General features: G+C 44.4%; 1 protein-coding gene across 2 annotated transcripts; it reads right to left on the reverse strand.

The window, feature by feature from the left end:
- Positions 1-1,383: 1,383 nt before the first annotated feature.
- Positions 1,384-15,458, reverse strand: Akap14 (A-kinase anchoring protein 14). 2 transcript variants are annotated; one of them, XM_050121920.1, is made up of 6 exons: positions 15,384-15,458; positions 9,715-10,580; positions 9,537-9,628; positions 6,240-6,419; positions 2,333-2,385; positions 1,384-1,518 (listed from the first exon to the last, which is right to left on the reverse strand). In XM_050121920.1, exons 2-6 carry the CDS (start codon positions 10,568-10,570, stop codon positions 1,425-1,427), a joined length of 1,275 nt encoding a protein of 424 aa, XP_049977877.1. In that variant the 5' UTR covers positions 10,571-10,580; positions 15,384-15,458; the 3' UTR covers positions 1,384-1,424. The 2 variants fall into 2 exon arrangements, with proteins under 2 accessions (XP_049977877.1, XP_049977878.1); XM_050121921.1 differs by lacking the exon at positions 6,240-6,419.
- Between the last annotated feature and the right edge of the window lie 3,141 nt (positions 15,459-18,599).

The following is an 18,599-nucleotide window of genomic DNA, read 5'->3' on the forward strand; positions in this document are numbered from 1 at the left end:
CTACACATCCTCATGTCATACAATGTAAAGTTTATAATCACTACTTTAAATTTTATTCTGGAGGGGCATTAGTTTTTGTTAACTGGATCCTAGTGATTGGATGAGTATGTTTTCATTTTTCTTATGTAATGTAGTTTAAATGCAACAATTTTATGGTGTATAAGTATTATGGGTTTTATTTCGATTCTTCTCTTGTATAGAGTAGACACAGTCAATGAAAGAAAAGATAGGAATTTATTTCAAAACCTACCATTCCTTGAGTCAGTTCATTTGGATAAGATCTGCAAAGACCAGCTTTAATAGCAGATCCTTTAAAAGAGTGGAAGGCTAAAAGTATTTTATTTTTAGCTTGAATTATTGCTTCAAACTGTGTTTTATCACCTGAGCTCTAAGCCAGCCACTGTTTGCAAAGGCAAATCTTCCTGGTTTACACACATATGCAAAAACACACATGCATGCACACACACACGTGCACACACATGTTTGTAATTGAACAAACAATGAGTTAGGACTTCTTTTTGCTACATTCCCAGTGAACAAGATGGTGGCTAGGGTTCTAGCTGTATTCTTCAAGTTCTTTAGGCCCATTTAAAATCTATGTAGAATGATTATAATTTAAATACTTCATTTTGTTCTCTAAAGAGACTTACCTAGTTTCTTACCTCTTTACCTGTTGTTCACAGGGTTTTCTCTCCTTTTTAAATTGTTGTACAAAGATAATAGTAAAAAATAGAAGACTTGCTCAGTCCTACCACATGTCTTGTTTGTTACAAGTATTCTGTGTTCCTTGTATGTCTTTGTCACTCAAAGTATAGTGTAAATTTGTCTTGGACATTTTAAAATTGTGTGACCAAGCTTAGGAGTCTCATAGGGAAGGTAGGAATACATGATGACCCAGTGTGACGTTAGAAACAAGACCAGAAAGGAATAAGGGTGCTAACCCCTCCCTAGTTCATTGTACTAATAAACATGTGATGTGTTCTAGAAGCCAAAACATTCGGTTTCAGAATTTGGCAGTGAGGCTCACCTTACAGTAGAAGAGGTCTGTGAGTAGGCAAACCCTTCAGACTGGGTAGTCTGAGCTCAGAAGTGTTGCCGTTTTGTTACCCAGCATACCCATAAAAATGTGTATCAAGCCTGGAGGCAGGCACAGAGAAGGACCAAACAGCTAAGGGCCAATGGGTGAACTTGAGCATTGTTCGAAATTCAACTCTGTGCTTGCCAGACTCCAAATTCATGATATAGTGTTGACAAAAACCTTTTCAAAAACAGAAAACAACTTATTACAGAATGGATAACGAATAAAAGCAAAAATGCAGATGGGTTGTGTACCACAAGTTTATTATTCAATAAATATTATGTGGTTTGATGTGCTGTTTCATAGTTTAATGTATCATTAAGAGTCCTCAGACATAACACAAGAATCAGACAACTTTGAAAGGAATAGACTCCAACAAGATATGTTTGGTCTCAGTAATGTCTCTCAGCCATTCTTCTCGAAATCGGATCTTTCCTGGTCTATAGAGGAAGGGGGAAAACATGCATACACAAAGCTTTTATAATCAAACAAAACATTGAGACAGGAATTCCCTCCTTACATTCCCAGTGAACAGGATTCTGACTGGTTTCTACTGGATTCCTTACTCTTCTTTAAGCCTAGGTATAAAGTCTTTTGGAGGGCTGCCATGAAGTAACGTGGGTTGCTACACTTGAGCAAATTCATTGTGAGTTTCATGTGGTTCTTTATTGGGAGCGTAAATCCTGAAACATAGTTTTACTCTATAGTCCAGTCAAGCCTGAAACTTACAGCAGTCCTCCTGCCTCAGCCTCTCAAGTGCTGAGGTTATAGACATACATTATAATACCTAAAAGGGGCGTTTACCCATAGTAAATTCAGTATAATTGTCAAGTTTTCCTGAAGAGGGCTAGGGCCGTAGCTCAGTGGTAGGTTACCTGCCTCATGTATGCAAGGTTCTGGGCTTGATACCCAGAAAACACACGCACACACGCACTCACACACACACACACACACACACACACACACACTTTCAAGCTTTGATGTTTCTGTAGAAATAACAGATATGACTCACTTTGCACTACCCTGTTCTCTCAACTAATTCATAAGTTTCTAATTACTGAAAAAAAAAAACACTAAGAAAAACAGTTTTCTAGACTGCTGCCAGAATCATCCTTTCAGACAGTCCTGTAGGGAAAGTGGTCAAAGATGAGGTGAGCTCTGCATGAATTATCTGTGGGTGTGGGCCTGTGGGATTCCTAGAATGTGACAGCCTGTACCTCACCCGTTTAGAACAAGTCTCCAAATTTTAATTACCTTTGAAGTAGTTCTGAATTCTCAAAGATATAGGAGACATCAACAGGCATATCCTGAGAGAGAGGGACAACTGTAAGTCTGAACCAAGCATGCCAACGCTCAATCCTCCCCCCTCCCCTTATCCGGAAGTATGCATTTGCATTTTCAGGACCCATAAGTGGGAACTTATTAGCTGGTAGTTCTTTTGTCATTTAAAGGCTATTCTGCTAAAGACATTTTTTTTTTTTTTTGGTCACAGGTACCTTAAGCTACATCACAAGATTGGAGACAGTCGCCAGAGGCGAGTGTCCCTCAATAAGAGCATGATTCAGTCTTTTGCCTTCTTTATTAATTTCTTTTTGGCAAGGGGGGGATTGAAATTGTTTTTTAATATCGAAGTTTACTTCTTTCGTCTTCTTTACATGGTGCATTTTACTCAGCTGTGGCTCTCTACCTCTTAGGAATGGAACAAAACCAGAAGGAAATAACATAGATGAACAAGTTGGAACATTCTCATTTTGAAGCAGTGGTTTTGCTGTGTTACTTGTACTGGTGGTACATACATACACACCGAGGAATGAGGACCAATAGTTACAATAGTAAGTAAGACCCTGGCTAAAAAAGAAAATAAGCTAGGCGGGATGGCACCTGTCTGAATCCCAGTACTCAGGAGATAGAGGTAGAAGGATTGTCACAAGTTTGAGGCCAGCCTGGTCTGCCAAATGAGTTCAGTGTCAGCCAGGGCTTTATAGCAAGACCCTGTCTCAAAAAGCGGGAGCGTTTGGGGATGTAGCTCAGTTAGTAGAATACTTCTCTAGCATGCCTGAAGCCAGTGCCACAAAATTGAACATGGTGACACGTGCCTGTCATCCCAGCACTTGGGAGGGAGAGGCAGGCTGGAAGCCAACCTGGACTATATGAAATCCTGACACATAAGATAGAAAAAAAGGAAGGAAGGAAGGGGAAAGAAGTAGAGAGAAGAGGGAACAGGCAATGCATTGTTTGGGAAGAAAATGTTGTAGTTAGAAGGAATGGTGGATGTCTCTATCGGGTTTATTGGAAGAATAGCAAGATTGGAATGGAAGAAACAGAATAGAGAGAAAGCGGTAATGAGAAAGCAGAAATAGTATATTTATAATATGTATATTAGATATAGTCATAGCTCATATACAGTCTCTAGGTGTGTGCTATCAGAATTACCTAGGAGTTCGCTGAGAATGTATTATCTCAGCTGGGTGCTGGTAGCCTATGCCTTAACCCCAGCACTTAGGAGGCAGCCAGAGGCCTGTGGATCTCTGGTGGCCAGCCCGGGCTACAAAGTGAGTAGGACAGTTAGAGCCACACAGAGAAACCCTGTCTCCAAAAAAAGACCCTCTGAATCTGAATCTTCATTTAACAAGATCCTCAAGTAATTTTCATGTACTTCAAAGTTCAGCACTATTGCGGGGACATTTTAAACAGAGGACCTGAAGCTGGAGAGATGGCTCAACAGTTAACAGCTCTCCTTCAGAGGACCCATAGTAGGCAACTTAAAACTGCCTGAAACTCGAGATCCAGGGGATCTGAAGCCCTTTCTTGGCCTCTGTATGTTAGATGCACTCATATGAACACACACACACACACACATACACACAATTAATAAAAATAAATCTTTAAACACAGGAGTGACAGAAATTCGCTTTAAAGGGCTACTGCATGTGGGCAATGACAATGAGAGAGAAGAGTTAAGCTATTGAAATAATCCTGGGGACAGAGGGAGGGAGAGAGACGGGAGATGTGGAACCCTGTCCATACTTTCTTGGTGGGTGAAGGGAAGGACATGATGGAAAGAGAAGAGTCAAGGAAGATGCCGAGGAATCAGCCATCAGCTCAGATGCAAAGACTTGAAGTGGGTCAGTTGAGGGGCGAAATCAAACATTCAATTTTAAGGCTAGGAAGACAGCTCAGGGCTAAAGCACTTGTTTAGCGACCAAAGGCCCTAGGTCCAACCTCAAGAATCACAGAAACAAAATTAATTTTAAAAATAATAAGTGAAAGGTGCGTTAAATCTCAAAATATGCTAGAGATTTGGAAATCATAAGATCTAGTGACATTAATTTTTCTTATTGAGTCACTTTTTTTTTGTTTTGTTTTGTTTTTCAAGACAGGGTTTCTCTGTAGCTTTGGTTCCTGTCCTGGAACTAGCTCTTGTAGACCAGGCTGGCCTCGAACTCACAGAGATCTGCCTGCCTCTGCCTCCCGAGTGCTGGAATTAAAGGCATGCACCACCACCGCCTGGCTTGATTCACTTTTTTTTTTTTTTTGAGCTGAAGGAATCACAGTGTGTCACCAAAGTTGGGTATAAACATTCTCAAAAAGTGTTTTTTTTTGGGGGGGGGGATAAACATTTTCAAGGTTCTTATTTTTATTATTTTATGAGTGTTTTGCCTGCATGTATGTGTGTGCACCACACATGTACCTGGAACCAAAGAGGGTTTCAGGGTCTCTTGGACTGTAGTTACAGATGACTATGAGCTGCCTTGTGGATGCTAGGAATCTAACCCAGGTCCTATGCAAGAGCAGCCAGAGCTTTTAACCACTGAGCCAGCCCTGGATTTTATTTTTAAATTGTGTGTGTGTGTGTGTGTGTGTGTGTGTGTGTGTGTGTGTGTGTGTGTTGGGGGATATGTGCTTATGAGTATCCAGAAGCTAGATCCTTTGGAGCTGGAGTAGTTATGAGCCCTGTGTCTTGGGTCCTGGGAACCAAACTCAGCAAGAACAGCAAGTGCTTGTAACTGCCATAAACTGCGTTCAAGTGATTCTTAACCTCCTGAGTGCTGAGAGCAAAGTGCATCACTGTACTCAGCTTGAGGTTTTGTTTGATTTTGAAATGTACCTCTTGCTGTTGCTCAGGTTGGTATGCAGATTCAAATGATTCTCCCATTTCAGCCTCCTGAGTGGGTGGGGCAGCTATAGGCAGGCATCCACGTACCCAGCTCTGGGTGGTGGTTAAAGCCATATGACTGGATAAAATAACGAAGCTAAGTACAGAGAATGGGTCTGGGCATTGGGACATTGCAACATGAAGTTGACCGTGTGAGGCAGACACCAGTCCATGCCACAAAGGAAGGGTGAGTGCGGGACAAGGCACGCCAGGAGAGCCTACTAGAAACCAGATGCAAAGTGTGGAGGACCGTAGTCAGCATGATAGGTGCTGCGGACGGGCCAAGTAAAATGAGGGCAGAAACGTGACTGCTAAGTAGAGTGGCATACTATTTGTGTTTTAATAAATAAAGCTGGCCTGAAGGTCAGTGCAAAGAAGCCACACTAGTCAGCCACACAGGCCAGACAGTGGTGGCACACACCTTTAATCCCATCAGCCACACTAGTTAGCCATAGGGGCTGGATGGTGGTGGTGCACGCCTTTAGTCCGAGCAGTAGAAAGGAATATGAGGTGGGATGAGACAGGAACCTGCTCTCTTCAGTCCGAAGATTTCACTGAGGTGAGAGCTCTCTAGTGCCTTGACTGCTTTGTTTTTCCGATCTTCAGGATGAACCCTAATATCTTTCCCTAGGTTTTTATTATTCATGCTACAATTAAGTTTTATGTGTTGGAGATACAGCTCAAGGACAGAGTAACTGCCTTGCACACGCAAGACCCAGGGTTCCATCCTCAGCACCATAAATAAACAAACAAACAAAGGGCTTGAATTTGTTAGAGTGAGCACTGGTAGCGCACACCTGGAATCTCAGCACAGGGGAGGCTGAGGCAGGAGGGTCAGGATTTCAGGGCCATCCTTGGCTATTTAAGTAGTTAAAGATCACAACCTGTCCCCACAAAAGCCCAGTGTTTTGCAGTAGGCAGGGGAGTCGATGATACCCATGACCAAAGATGTCATCATTGCTGAATCCTCACTGAAGGGACCAGGATGCAAAAAGCAGAGCTTACCGGAGGTTTGCTCTTGTTGAACTTGACAGTGAAATAGGCGTTAGCGCTGACTCTTGCTAGGGGTCTCACGGCAGTGGGGGCACTCCAGCGCACACGGTAGATATAGTGGAAGGAGTGGATTAAGTCTTTCCTCTCTAGAAAATCTGCATAGTACACCCAGCGATTTTGAAACTCCCAAGTCTGTTTCACAGAAAAAAGAGAAAGCTCACAGAGAGAGAACAGCAGGGTCAGCTCAACAAAGGCAGCACGTAACAGGGTTACAGATTCTGAAATCTTGACCTTGTTCAGTTTGTTTCGAACTAGGACCAACTCTCAGTTATTCCCACAGGAGAGAGACAGAATAATTTGGAAATGTGAAACATTTGAGACGAGCTTTGGGCGGTGGCAGAAGCAGAACGGAGCAAGGGTTACGGTGTGGATGTACACATCACACTTCACATTCTCACTTGGGAGGCAAGTGTGTGGCTAAATTGGAGACTAATCAGTGATTGGAATAGGTGTTCTCTTTACCCCAGGAGGCCTCCAGGGTAATGAAGCCCATTTCAAGCACCTGTCAAATTGGACTGACTTCCATTGGTGTGATACGTGGCTTAGAAAAGAAGGGCCGCATTCTGGGGGAGATTTTTCTTTGAAGACACTTGCTATGCAAGCCTGAGGACTTGAGTTCAAACCCCAGGATCCCCATAAAGGTCCCAGCTAACTCCATAGGACTGTCCTCTGACCTCTCTATGTGTGCACTGTGGTAGGTGCGTGACCCCCCCCCCCTGCACACAACAATCAAGTATAAAAGTAAAAGAAGGTCAGGCAGTTGGGTTATCTACCTCAAATGGGCTGGAAGGGGGGTGGTGCAGCTCAGTAGCAGAGTGTTTGCCTCCTGTGTGGAAGGCCTTGGGCTCTGATCCCCAGCATGGGTCTTCTAAACTCTCTGAGACAGGGTCTCACTAGATAGTCCGGTAAGAAAAGACGTGAGGGTGGCAGGTCTCATCTGATTGGGGGCTGAGGGTGTAGCTAAGCTGTCAGAGTGCTCATGTTTGCATGCACAAAGCCCTTGGCTTGTCCCCAGCACTGCATAGGCCAGATGTGGTGGAGCACACCTGTCATACCAGCTCGCGGGAGGTAGAGGCAGGAAGCTCCGAAGTTCAAAGTCACTCTTAGACATCCGATGAGTTCAAGGCCAGCTTAGGCTTCAGGAAATCCTGTGCCTTTCCACCCCCCAAAATGCAATGGGATGGAGAGACAGGTACACAAGGAAGTGCCCTAAAGTTTGGCTCCCCAGAAACCCATATAAATGCTGGCTGGGTAATGGTGGTGCAGCTATAATTCCAGCTTCAGAAGGCAAAGACAGAAAGCTGCATAGGGCAAGCTGTGGGATTGACTCATTGAGAGATCCTTCCTCAAAAATAAGGTGGAAGAGTGACAGGACCCACACACACGCGCGCTCACACATGCATTCCCATAAAATGCATATTCATAGGCAACATACACCATACACATGAAGAAAAAAGTCATATCTTTTTTTTAATCCAGGCTGTGGGAAATTTTGTTTTGGTTGCTTGTTTTTCGAGACAGGGTTTCCCTGTGTAGCTTTGGCTGTCCTGCAGCTCACTCTATGGACAGGCTGGCCTCGAACTCACAGAGATCTGCCTGCCTCTGCCTCCTGAGTGCTGGGATTAAAGGCGTGCGCCACCACTGCCTGGTTTAGACTGTGGGGATTCGTAAGTGGCACAGTGAGACATTTTCCCTTTCTTTTGGCCATTAGTAAAAAGTAATGGGCTACTGACAGTTTCAGAGCCGAGTTTGTAGGTTTGAAGCCAAGCTTAAGGAAAGTAGGCTTGGCTTCACAGTATGGGGTGGTCTGCAGAAGTGAGGTTCAGGGCAATGGAGTATAGAGAGGAGGCCACTGCCCAGGGTCTGGTGAGCACCAACAAAGGTTAAAATGGAGTAGAGGTACCAGGATCTGAGAGGAGTGGAGAGATGTGAGCCACAGTAGGAAAGGACCCACATGGATGAAGAGTTATTCAATATATGTGCATTACAAAGGGCCAGAGACATGAATGAGTAGGATGTTGTTTATATGCGTATGCATATGTGGAAGTAATGGTTAACCTTTTGTTATTTCTTAGGATCTTTCCAACTTGTACCTTTTCTTTTCTTTTTCTTTTTCTTTTCCTTTTTTTGAGAAATGGCTTCTCACTGGTCAGTCCTAGGCAAGCATTTGCCTGTCTCTGTCTTCCTGGCACTTGGATTACAAGTACACAGCATCACGCATGGCTTTTTAAGTGGCTGCTAGGAACTGAACTCAGGTCTTCGTGCTTACACCGCAGGCATATTCCTGACTGAAATATCTCTCCAGCCTTCCTCACCTTTTGGAGACAGAGACTCATGTAACTCAGACTGGCCTGGAATGGTAGTTGAAAATGACTTTAAACTCCCAATCCTCTCACCTTCACCCCCCCACCCCCCCAGGGCTGGGGTTACAATCCTGTACCACTATACCTAGAGATACTTCTCTCTCCTTAGGCTAGCTTGCCCCCATTGAATATGTCAGCACAAAGTGCTTATGTGGAAATAGCATATCTTTGGGAAATGTACAATTAGGATGATAAAAATGCATAGCAATGTGGTTGCATTTTTCTCTTTCAAAGATCATCCTACCTTGGGGCTGGAGAGATAGTTCAGTGGCTAAGAACGCTTACCGACTGGGGAGGTGGTGCACCCTTTTTAAGCCCAGCATTCAAGAGGCAGGGGCAGATGGATCTCTTATGTCTTTGAGGTCAGCCTAATCTACATAGCAAATCCCAAGCCAGCTTGAGCTTCATAGTGAGAGCCTGTTTCAAAAAATTAAAATAGGACTGGAGAAATGGCTTACTAAGAATGTTGGCTACTCTTTCCAGAGAACCTGGCTTCAACCCTCCGCATCTACAGCAACTCCCAGCCACCTCCCACTCCAGTTCTGGGGCATCTGACACTCTTCCAACCTCCACAGGCACCAAGTGTACACATGGTGCACACACATACAAGTAGTGGCAAAACCACTCGTACACATACAATACAAAGATGGTTTTCTTTTTAAAAGAAAAGAGCAGTGCCTGAAGGGTTACAATGCTTCTATTAAAAACATAAGACAAGTAAGCAAAACTTTCCAATCTTGACTTTGGAACTCACAGGAAAATTATGTTTACTTATTCTAGGTGTCTTTTGTTTTCATGACCTCAAACTTTTGATCAATGGAGGACTTTTATTGTTGTTGTTACTCACACCCTGGGGTTCCAAACTGGAGTGACCAAAGTCACTTACCGAAACAAACTCCTCAATTTGTTTCCGACACTTTTCTGCTGTGAATTCTCCATGAGTGAGCCACTTAATGTTCTTGACGGGGTTTCTGGCTTCTGCAAACAAGGTAGAGGTGTGTTAGTTGCCTGGTAGTGTGTTCTTACAGCAACGAGACAATTCTTTAGACAAACTAGAAACTTACCTTCCACAAATTGAACAGCGGCAGCCAGAACGCCCTCAACTATAGTCCGAGCTACCTCACCTGTCCCGTCGTCTTTTTTTTCCTCTACCACAGGCTTTTTCTCTTTGACTTCTGGCACAACTTTCTTCTCTGTTGTTTCTGTCTCGGGTGCCTTCTCTTTTACCTCGGGTACAGCCTTCTTGTCTTTTATCTCTTCTATTCGCAGAGACTTGAATCCCTTTACCTCAAGCAGAGGTGGCATGTCTTTCTTCTTTCTCATCTCTGGCATGAAGATCTTCTCTTTAAATTCTGGAACAAGTAGCACAGCTGGCACAACTGGCACGACTGGCACGACTGGAACAATGGGCACAACTGGCGCAGCTGGCACAGCTGGCGCAGCAGGTACAACTGGCACAGCTGGCACAGCCACCTTCTCCTTTGGTTCTACTGGTGGCACAATTTTCTTTTCTTTGGCTTCTGGCACCACGGGCACAGGCACCTTTTCTTTTATCTCTATTAACATAATCTTGTTTTCTCTCGTGTCTGTCACAATTCTCTGGTCTTTTACATCTGTCACAAATGTCACCATCCTTTTGACCACAGTCTCTGGCTTCTTGTCCTTGGGATCTGAGATCGTCACAGTCTTCTTTTCTTTTGGCTCAGACACACTCTTTCTTTCCTTCGGATCTGTGACGATGGTCACAGTCTTTTTCTCTTTCTGATCTGTTACAGTCTTCTTTGGGTCTGCCACAGTCTTGCTGTCTTTTGGCTCTGTAGTACTCTTGGGCTCTGGAGCATCTGGTTTCTTTGCCTTGGCTGCGCTAGTGTTCTCCACAGTCTTACCCCTCTGGGGTGGGAGTCTTTTTCTGTTATCCATTTTATTTTGCCTAGATTAAAAAAAATATTTATGTGCGTGAATATTCTTCTTGTGGGCATATCTTGCACCAAGTGTATGCCTGATGCCTGCAGAGGTGAGAAGAGAACACTGAATTCCCTGTAACTGCAGTTACTGACAGTCGCATGCCACCATGTGGATGCTGGGACTTCAACCCCAGGTCTTCTATAAGAGCAACAAGGGCCATAAAACAGAGTCATGTCTCCAGTTCCTCCACCCTGTCCATTGGAAGATCAAAATACTCAGGCCACACCCGCTGCCTCTTGAGAAGAGACTAGGGGTGAAGGGTGCTAGTCAGACCTTTTACTGCCGACCCTTTTTATCTGCTTGCTGAGATGGACCTTGCCTGAAAACCAAGGATTTTCCATGCTGCAAACTGAGAGGACTTAAATCGAAATGCAACAGAGGAATTCCTAGTTTCCTTGAACCATAACTCCAAATACTGACTCTAAATGCCTCAGTTCATGCTTTGAACAGATAAGGAGTCGAGACTAGTTTAAGATTTGAATTTCATTTTTTAAAGACTTATTTATTTATTTTATGTGTGTATGTTCTTGTCTGCATGTACATCTGCATACCAGAAAGAGGGCATTAGATCTCATGACAGTTATGAGATGATTGTGAGCCACCATGTGGGCACTAGGAATTGAACTCAGGACCTCTGGAAGAGCAGCCCGTTCTCTTAACCACTGAGCCATCTCTCCAGCCTCCAAATTTCATTTTTAAATCTGTGTGTGGGTTTGCTTGTGCATGTGAGTATGGGTGCCTGGAGATGCCAAAGGAAGACTTTAAATTGCCCTGGAGCTGCAGTTATGAGGGAATGGAAGTCACTTGATGTAGGTGCTGGGAACCAAACTTGGGACCTCTGGAAGCTCAGTACATGCTCTTAACCACTGAACCATCTCTCCAGCCCCAGCATGACTTTTTAAAAAAGTTGTGAGTTGAGGGAATAAAAGTGTATTCCAGTAGTAGGCCATTTATCTAACCTTGAGAAGCCTTGGGTTCCATCTCTAGCAACACACAACACACACACATACATACATACTCTCTCTCTCTCTCTCTCTCTCTCTCTCTCTCTCTCTCTCTCTCTCTCTCTCTCTCTCTCTCTCTCACACACACACACACACACACATATGCAAGCACACATAATGAATCAAGAGGCAAGCCAGCAGATGAGTGTTTTCATCTTGAATTTTCCAGGTATATAATTCTCAAAGATCCCAGGCATATATTATCTCAAGGAAACTATCATTTTTACCATTTCTTTCCCGAACACGTTATGTCACTTGTGCTTATTAGCTTTGGTTAACCCTTCTAACAATGTTAAATGGAGGGCAAGATGATGAGTATCCTCCTTTCTGTCTGGATTCAGTGGGGCTCTTGAACCATTTGGGATGACTCTGGTTTATGTTCTGAGATTTGAAGCTGGGAATAGTGACAAATATCTTTCATCTTAACTTTTGGGAGATAGGAAGAGCGCCGCAAGTGTTGCAGGAGGCTCCTTGTTGGTTCCTGGCTGCCCAGAACCCAAATAATCACACAGAAACTGTATTAACTTGCTTTTGTTTTTGTTTTTTCGAGACAGGGTTTCTCTGTAGCTTTAGTGCCTGTCCTGGAACTAGCTCTTGTAGACCAGGGTGGCCTTGAACTCACAGAGAACAGAGATCTGCCTGCCTCTGCTTCCCGAGTGCTGGGATTAAAGGCCTGTGCCACCACCACCCAGCTAGCTCTAGCTTTTATTGACTAACTCTTTCATCTTAATTTAACCCATTTCTGTTAATCTGTATATCACCATGAGGTCATAGCCTACCAGGAAACTTTCAGCATGTCTATCTCCCGTGGCTCCATGGCGGCTCCCTGACTCTGCCTTCTTCCTCCCAGCATTTACTTCTTTCTTTCCCGCCTATCTAAGTTCTGCCCTATCAACAGGCCAAGGCATCTTGTGCTACATAGTGACACCCTGCCTTAAAAAGAAAAATAAGTGAACGGAGCTAGAGATAGCTTAGTGGTCAAGAGCACTGGCTGCTCTTCCAGAGGACCCGGGTTCAATTCCAGCATCCACCTGGCAGCTCATAACTGCCTGCAACTCCAGTTCCAAGGGGTCTGATGCTCTCTTCTGGTCTCTGCAGGCATCAGGCACACATGTGGTGCACAGACACATGCAGGTAAAACACTCATACACATAAAATTTAAAACAGAAAAATTTTTGTTCCTGTTTGAAGGAACAGAAATGTTTTTCTTAAAAAAATCATAAATGCAGTTCGAGTTTTCCAAATACCTTCAGCATTTGCTGATACCATTAACAATAACTGAACCTTAGCTTTCTCAGAACTGTGGACATAATAGCGGTGTGTCCATCGGGAGTTCTGTTTTTTCCTTTTTACATCTTTCCTCTTGAGTCTTGAAACACTTCTGAGAAATCATTTCTAGCTTATAAATCATTTCTTGCAGGCAAATCTTTTTTTAATTTAAAAATATTTAGTTTTTTTAGATGGGTCTTTTATAATTTGTTATTTTTAAAAAGAAAAACTATCTTTTTTCATTTTACATACCAATCCCAGTTCCCACTACTTCCCATCCTCCCATTCCCTCCACCTACTACTCCCCACCCCACCCCCCCATCAAACCCTCAGAGAGGGCAAGGCACATTGCTTTGGGGAAGGTCCAAGGCTGTCCCTACTATATCTAGGCTGAGCAAGGTATCCATCCGTAGGGAATGGGTTCCCCAAAAGCCAGTACAAGCAGCAGGGATAAACCCTGGTGCCACTGCCAGTGGCCCCTCAGTCTGCCCCAGCCATACAACTGTCCCCCACATTCAGAGGATCTAGTTTGGTCCTATGCTGGTTCCTTCCCTGTCCAGCTGGAGTTGGTAAGAGAAGGGGTCTTATTATGTAGCGTTTGCTGGCCTGGAGTACCCCGTGTAGACCAGAATGGCTTTGGACACACAAAGATCCATCCACCTGCTTGATTAAAAGTGTACAACCCCATGCCAGCCTCCTTGCCAGCAAACCTAGAAATGAAATGCAGCGGGGTGGCAGTAGGTGTTTTTCCAAACTGAGCTCTTTATTTTTCTACAAATAAAGCTCCCAATTTTGGGATATTTTATGTGCCATGTTTCATTTAACTACCAAGACCCTATGAATGAGACAGACACTGGCTACTTTCCACATCTTCTGTCTCCTGCTTTGCTGGAAGGCTGACGGGAGTAGACCACATGAAATGGCCCTCTAGTGTCCTAGGGAGGTCACACGCCAGGAAGAGCATGTGCACCTGTGAGAGGAAAACTACATTGCTTGCTGGCCCCCCTCTATGGAATACCTGTGACTGGCTGGCTGCCTAGAGAAACTTCTAGCTTCTCTGGGCTGCTGTCTTACACAACTTGTGTCTGGTTCCCTCTAACTCCAACAAGCCTCAGCAAGCTGAACTCTGTCTGTCTCTACTATGGCCGCATCTTTGTATTTCCTTGACCAACTATCCTAATTTTAGTATGCTAAGTTTTTTTTTTTTTGATTGTTTTGAGACAGGGTTTCTTTGGTAGCCTAGGCTGTCCCAGAATTCACTTTGTAGACCAGGCTGGCCTCGAATTTACAGAGATCCTCCTGTCTCTGCATCCTGAGTGCTGGGATTAAAGATGTGCAACACCGCTGCCCGGCAAATAGAATGCTAATTTTTAAACATGTTTATTTAGTTCAGTTGACTGAGTGTATGCAAGTGTACTGTGTGTGTGCAGGAGACTGTGGAAACTAGAAGAGGGTGGGATCCCCTGGAACTAGAGGATTTTGTTTTCGTTTTTGTTTTTTTTTTGAGACAGGGTTTCTGTCTGTGTAAGAGCCCTGGTTGTCCTGGAACTAGCTCTTGTAGACCAGACTAGCCTCAGACTCACAGAGATCCACCTGTCTTTGCCTTCTGAGTGCTGGGATTAAAGGTGTGTGCCACCTCTGCTGGGCCTGGAACCAGAGTTACAGGCAGTTGTGAGCCAGCTGATATATAAGATAGGAAAAAGAAATGCAAAAATATTAATTAACAAAAGGCTTCAGGGGCCTGTGTTCATCTTCATCTGGTCCAGATTGTGCTCCTTCTTCCTGCAAGCCTCTTTTTTTTCAACTCCTAGTTTTTATATTTCCTTAATGGGAGGGGGCATGGGTGCTCCAACACACATGTGGAGGTCAGAAGACAACTTGCAGAAGCTGGTTCTCTCTTTCTACCACGTGAGTCCTGGGGACCACATTTATGCCCTGTGCCATCTCACTCTTGCTGCAAGCCCCTTTCATGAAAGACAACCCTTTGTTTCCTTTTTTAGCATCATTGGTCCTAAGTGTATGGTGGACACTGTACAAGGCAACCAGATTCCATATATATATAATAGATATGTATTTTATATATAATATATATTATATATAAAGCCCTGCATATCCTTTAAACATGCCTGTAATAACTACAGATAACTACAGACTCATGCTCATTTAGGCCTTGATATTTTCATTTTCCGCTCCGCTCCCCTCCACCTCAGTTGTCCTCTTGCTGCAGCTGGCGTCTTTCCAAAGCCCACCTTTGGCTACATAGCAAGTTTGAAAGCAGCCTAGGTTACATAGATTCCCTCGTCTCCAAAGCAACAACAGCAAACCAAAAAGGGAGGGCTTGAGGAAGGAAAGAAGGAAGGGTTTTAACTTCACCCATCTACGGACACATCAGTCTTAGGTGTCCCTCCCACTGACTGCTTTGGGGTCTGGGTAATTAATAGAACCACTCCAGGTCCCCAGTTGAGGCCTCCCCCATCCCAAAGAAACTCCGGTACCTAAATGAGTAGATTCCTTTTTGAAGCAGTAGCAGAATTAGCCAGGGAAGCTTTAGCAGTTCTTGCAGGGCTTTGTCCCAAGATTCCTGGAGAGAATGTTTACAAATGCTGCCATGGCAACGATGGCTCTTTGAACAATGGGAAGCTAAGCCCATTGTGCCCCAGTCAATAAAAGCAAAGAAAGCAAGAGGAGGAACACACATTCTCCTTGCCATTTGGCCTCAGTACCAGAACTGAGCTGTGTGACGCAAGCCCAGCTTCTTCCCAGGACATGAGCTTTCAGGGCAGTGCCTGGAGGACTGGCCATGCCACATTCCTCAGCCAAGAAGCACTGGGCCTTTGTATGCTCTGCAGGTTACTGCAACAAGCTATCTACTTTTTACAATGCCGTCAGAATGTAGGTACCAGTGTTTCATCTTATATTTGGATGAAGTGAGGCTCAGAGGATGTCAAGCAAATTGCTGAGAGCTCAAACCCAGAACTATCTGACATCATTGACCACAATCTCATCTTTTCATGCCCACATTCTGAGGTTAGGAGCTCTAATATGTTCAACTATTCTGAAAGCTGTCTTTTGTGCATTGAGGATGAGAGAGTAGAACAATGATATCTGTACAGACTCAGACAATTTGCTTTGCACTTTTCCTTTTGTTGTTTTTTTTTTTCTTTTTTTCTTTTTTTTTTTTTGAGACAAGGTTTCTCTGGGTAACAGCCCTGGCTGTCCTGGAACTCACTCTGTAGACCAGGCTGGCCTTGAACTCATTGAGATCCACCTGCCTCTGCCTCCCAAGTGCTGGGATAAAGATGTGCACCACCACCCAACTTTTCTCTATTTTTTGTCTACAAAATAAAGATGATCATGGCTTAGAATAGAGGGTGTTGTCCTTTTTAGACAATGTCTTTCTATAGAGCCTTCCCTCCCTCTCAACCAGGGTCTCATGTATGGGATCTGAACTTGCTATGTAGCAGAGGATGGCCTTGAACTTCTGACCCTAAGCTATGGAATTCACCCGTGCTACCAACTGACTTAATGTTCCAAAATCCCTGGGCAGTTCCCAAGTGGCCTGCTCAAGATCCCTGGGTGGTTCCCAGAGCAGCTAACTGTGGGAAATCCTGGCGAGTTCCAGGTGGGCTCGCAGAGCAGCAGGGCGGTGCCAGGCCCGGGAGTGGTTCATGGCAGGTCCTGGGTCCCGCCACCCGCGTGGCGGCGGGTTCCCAAAGGCAAGCGGGCGCGTGAGTAGGGACATGTGACAGGCACATAGTATAAATCAGAACTGAACCTTTATTACTTAGAGGAGAGAGAGAGAGAGAGAGAGAGAGAGAGAGAGAGAGAGAGAAAGAGAAAGAGAGAGAGACAGAGAGACATGTGCATGCACACAAAGAGGGGACAGCGAGAGAGATTCAAGATGGTGGGGCAGGGGTCAGCGGTCACTGGGAGTGGGTGTGGCTTGTCCCTTAAAGGGACCAGAGACCAAAAGAATAACATTCCCACGTCTTCCTTACAATAAAAAGCAGAAGATTAGACACCACAGTTTGAAGGAGTTGGGGCGGCAGATTCTCAAAACTGCTTCTGGCTGATTGTGGGCATCGTCTTTTGGGGGGGTGGACCTGGGAAGGCTGGGTGCTGGCCACATCCTGGCATAGCTGGTCTCTTTGCTTCTGACCGGTGTCTGTGGCACAGAAATGTCTGGTGTCCCTTATCCTGTTTAAGGTATTGGCAGAACAAAGAACAAAGTTAAAGTAAGGGAAAAAAATTTTTTTGGATCAGGGAATTGATGGGTGTAACTGACTTGTTTAAGATTCTTTAATTCGGCTCCCTGGAACTCACAAGAATTCCTTGGGTTTGTGAAAACAGAAGTTTTAGACACATGGAAGGCAGCATAAGAGAGAAATTTGATTTGAAATTTATTTGGTGTGGTAACCTGGCAAAACTTCTCAGCTATCAAATTGTCAGAGATCTTTGAGAAGGATAAGATTTTACTTGAGTTACTGATTAAAACAATGACAGAGAACTTACTTGGTTGGCACCCAGAGCTACTCTTTTGGGTCCTCCATGGTTGCTGAAGGTTGCACTTGACCTTTGCTGGTTAGCACCAGGCCTGCCAAGCTCCAGAAGACCCTGTGGGCTAAGAAATCTGTAGGAAGACAGGCCTACCTTGACCTGAGCAGCTAGGCTGTCCATTCCAGTGATTCCGTCCACGTCTAGAAGTCTTTAGTTTAGACGAAAGGCAGTTTCGCCCAATGGTCAGCACTTGGCAGTTGAAGCGAACTGCAGAAGGACGTTGTTCTGCGCCCATTTGTCTTCTTTGGAGGAAGCAGAGTGTTGCTGTTAAGGAGCCAACCTGTCTCTTCTTATGAAAAGTTTTTTAATAATTAAATACTTAAATATCACATTCCCCGGATCTCTGAGCAGTTGAGGGCTGTTTATCAGGCATAGCTGCAGTATAGAATCTGTCTGGAAGATTGGGTCTGAGCTTGACTGCACTGGCTCTTAACAGGCTAGATCCACACTCGTAAAAAGACAGACAGAAAGAAAAAAACTGCTTGTAATATAAGATTAGTGGCAGAACTGACAATGGTAGAGAACAACTTAATATTAAATATAAGGCGTCTTTGTAAGAGACTTAAAAGTACATACCAGTTTAAAACATGAGACTTATGATTTTGTAGTCTGAAATGAGATGTAATGAGCAATTATTATACACAGAAAGAGTGAACAGGAATTGGACAACATGGATGCCTTTGATGGGCCCTATCAAAGGCATGCCACTGCACAAAACATATGTAACAGGGTTAACATGAGGAGTTTAGTGAAAACCGGGTGAAAAGGCAGGGTATGCAGAAGTAAAAGTGGGAGAGCTTGGTCACCTGACCTGGCTCTCAGCCAAGATGGCGATAAAGTCATCTGACCCACCTGGCCCTCAGCCAAGATGGTGACAAAGTCACCTGGTCCACCTGGCCTTCCACCAAGATGGTGACAGCCACGTGTTGTATGAAAAAAGTCACAATTTTTGAGCTGTAAGGATTTGAAACTTAATGAGAGGGACTTAAAGGCATGATCTTCTCTGTTGCTGAGCCACCATGACATAACAGAAGCTGCAGAGGGGAGGGGCAAAAGGCTGGAACCGAAAATACTGCATCATGCCACGGCTAGAATTGAAAAGCCGGCTGGAATTTTAAAGGCTGGGGAGCCGGTTGCTATCCAGAGCCAAAATC

This window comes from Alexandromys fortis, unplaced genomic scaffold, assembly GCF_014885135.2.
Source record: "Alexandromys fortis isolate MF-2015 unplaced genomic scaffold, M_Fortis_MF-2015_v1.1 scaffold_189, whole genome shotgun sequence".
In the NCBI taxonomy this organism is placed as follows: Eukaryota; Metazoa; Chordata; class Mammalia; order Rodentia; family Cricetidae; genus Alexandromys; species Alexandromys fortis.

Coding starts and splice junctions, on each gene's coding strand:
- Akap14 (XM_050121920.1), bottom strand. CDS start 10,570: ATGGATAACAGAAAAAGACTCCCACCCCAGAGGGGTAAGACTGTGGAG. Junction 6,420..9,536: donor AAATTGAGGAGTTTGTTTCG/GTAAGTGACTTT, acceptor TCTGTGAAACAG/ACTTGGGAGTTTCAAAATCG. Junction 2,386..6,239: donor TCAACAAGAGCAAACCTCCG/GTAAGCTCTGCT, acceptor CCTCTCTCTCAG/GATATGCCTGTTGATGTCTC.